The 1,673-nt window shown below is 58.3% G+C and overlaps 1 protein-coding gene across 1 annotated transcript in view; it reads right to left on the bottom strand.

Annotated features, from left to right (window-relative positions):
• The window catches only part of SLIT1 (slit guidance ligand 1), a 227,696-nt gene that overhangs the window by 45,255 nt on the left and 180,768 nt on the right, over window positions 1–1,673 (bottom strand). Inside the window, exon 20 of the mRNA XM_006157398.1 lies at window positions 1,463–1,629. Within this exon, the coding sequence (XP_006157460.1) occupies window positions 1,463–1,629 (167 nt within the window). The remainder of the gene's footprint in view (window positions 1–1,462; window positions 1,630–1,673) is intronic.

Raw genomic sequence — 1,673 nt, forward strand, 5'->3', positions numbered from 1 at the left:
ACACTCGTATACCCATGGGCACGATCTTCGGGTGTTCCCCAGCCAGTGCCTAACTACAGAACTCTGGGAGTTAGCCAAAGGCCAAGGTGGGGGGCTGGAGAAGCCAGCCGTGATCCCCTGGACATGGGCCATCATGTCAGGTGTTCACAGGGAGCATTGCAAGAGTCCACACATGTCCTACGTGTGTGTCCTCCATGTGCAATGAACACACAGCGAGGGGCTGGAAGGCCACACAGCAGAATGGTGACATGTTTCCCAGGGTTGGGGAGCGGGGCCGGGGGCTGGACACATTGGTGACCTCATTCTCTCTACAGAGGCCTCTCCCATTGCTGTGTTCAAGGACTCATGGTGCATCGCTCTTGTGATATGAAAAACAAAAGAAAGTACTTCTTGGAAATAATGCTTTTGAAGAATAACAATATGAGACAATGCTGAAAATATGTAGTTAAGTTTTAAAATCAGGATAACAAAGACTAGCAAGCGATGATTACATACGTTGATACGAACACGCATGTGAACAGTATGGCGATTTAAAAAGTAAACACTGGAAGCAAAATGCTCTCGAGAACCCACTGATTTTGTTTAGAAATCTCTTGGCATGGGCTGGCCCCAGGGAGTGGTTATGGAGTCAGATCTCGCATGGCCGACCAGAGTTCAAATCCTAGCCCGTGACCTGAAGACATGTTGTGTGTGTGTGTGTGCATGTGAGCCCCGAATCCTGACAGGATGAAGAAATGAAGAAGTGTGGCACGACCTTGCCTCTGGGGGTGCTTTCTGTTTCTCTGCACGCTCGGGCACACACATGCTCTGGCAATGGACTAAAATCTCTTTCAGTGTGGACGTCGAAGCCCCCCAGCATCACCGCCATGGGCTGGATGGGCCAGCCTGAGAGTGGAGCTGGCCCCCGGGAGCCGATGGGGCAGGAAGGTGCTAAGGACGGGGGAGACCGAGAGAGGACGACGGAGCCTCAGGACCCTGACGGACAGGTGGGCTGGAGAAACGCCCCGTGGAGGGGTGCTGAGGGACCGAAGGACAGGGTGCCTGGCTGCGGCAGCCCTGCTCTGTCACCTTCGGTGAGGCTCTGTGTCCAACAGCGACCTCGTGTGACCACGCTCGGGAGCGCTGTGGGGAGGGGGCACTGAGGCTGCAGGGGACATGGCATTGGAGCGGAGTGGCAGGGTCTCCACGCATGTGGATGGGACTGAGGTCCTAGTGCCCCCTGAGGAGGAGTCTGCAGGGCAGCTCGGACAGGACGCTGGGCTGGAGCCACTCGGGGACATTTCCTCCGAGCGCCGGGAGAGGAGGCCACGCTGTCGCCCCTCTTTGAGCCGTTATGTGACACGAGAGCGTCACTGCTCTGTGACCACAGGCCTCCTCGCCCTCCCCACCACCCCTCCTCTCGGGGCACAGCAGGGGTGCTGCACGCCCGCCCATCTCCAGACCAGCCTCCCCGCCGAGTTACCTTCCTCACACCGGAAGTCAGGGAAGGCCACGTCCTGCAGGGGGATCTGCCGCAGGAAGTCCGGGTTGTGGCACCGCGGGTTCCCCGTGACAATCCTCCTCTTCCGCAGCCAGTGGCCCAGCCAGGCCAGCTGGCAGTTGCAGTTGAAGGGGTTGGCCAGGAGGTTTCTGGAAGGCGCGGTCGTGTGGCCGTGAGGACCTGCCGCCATCTC

The sequence above is a fragment of the Tupaia chinensis genome, unplaced genomic scaffold, assembly GCF_000334495.1.
Source record: "Tupaia chinensis unplaced genomic scaffold, TupChi_1.0 Scaffold000539_1, whole genome shotgun sequence".
Taxonomy (NCBI): domain Eukaryota; kingdom Metazoa; phylum Chordata; class Mammalia; order Scandentia; family Tupaiidae; genus Tupaia; species Tupaia belangeri.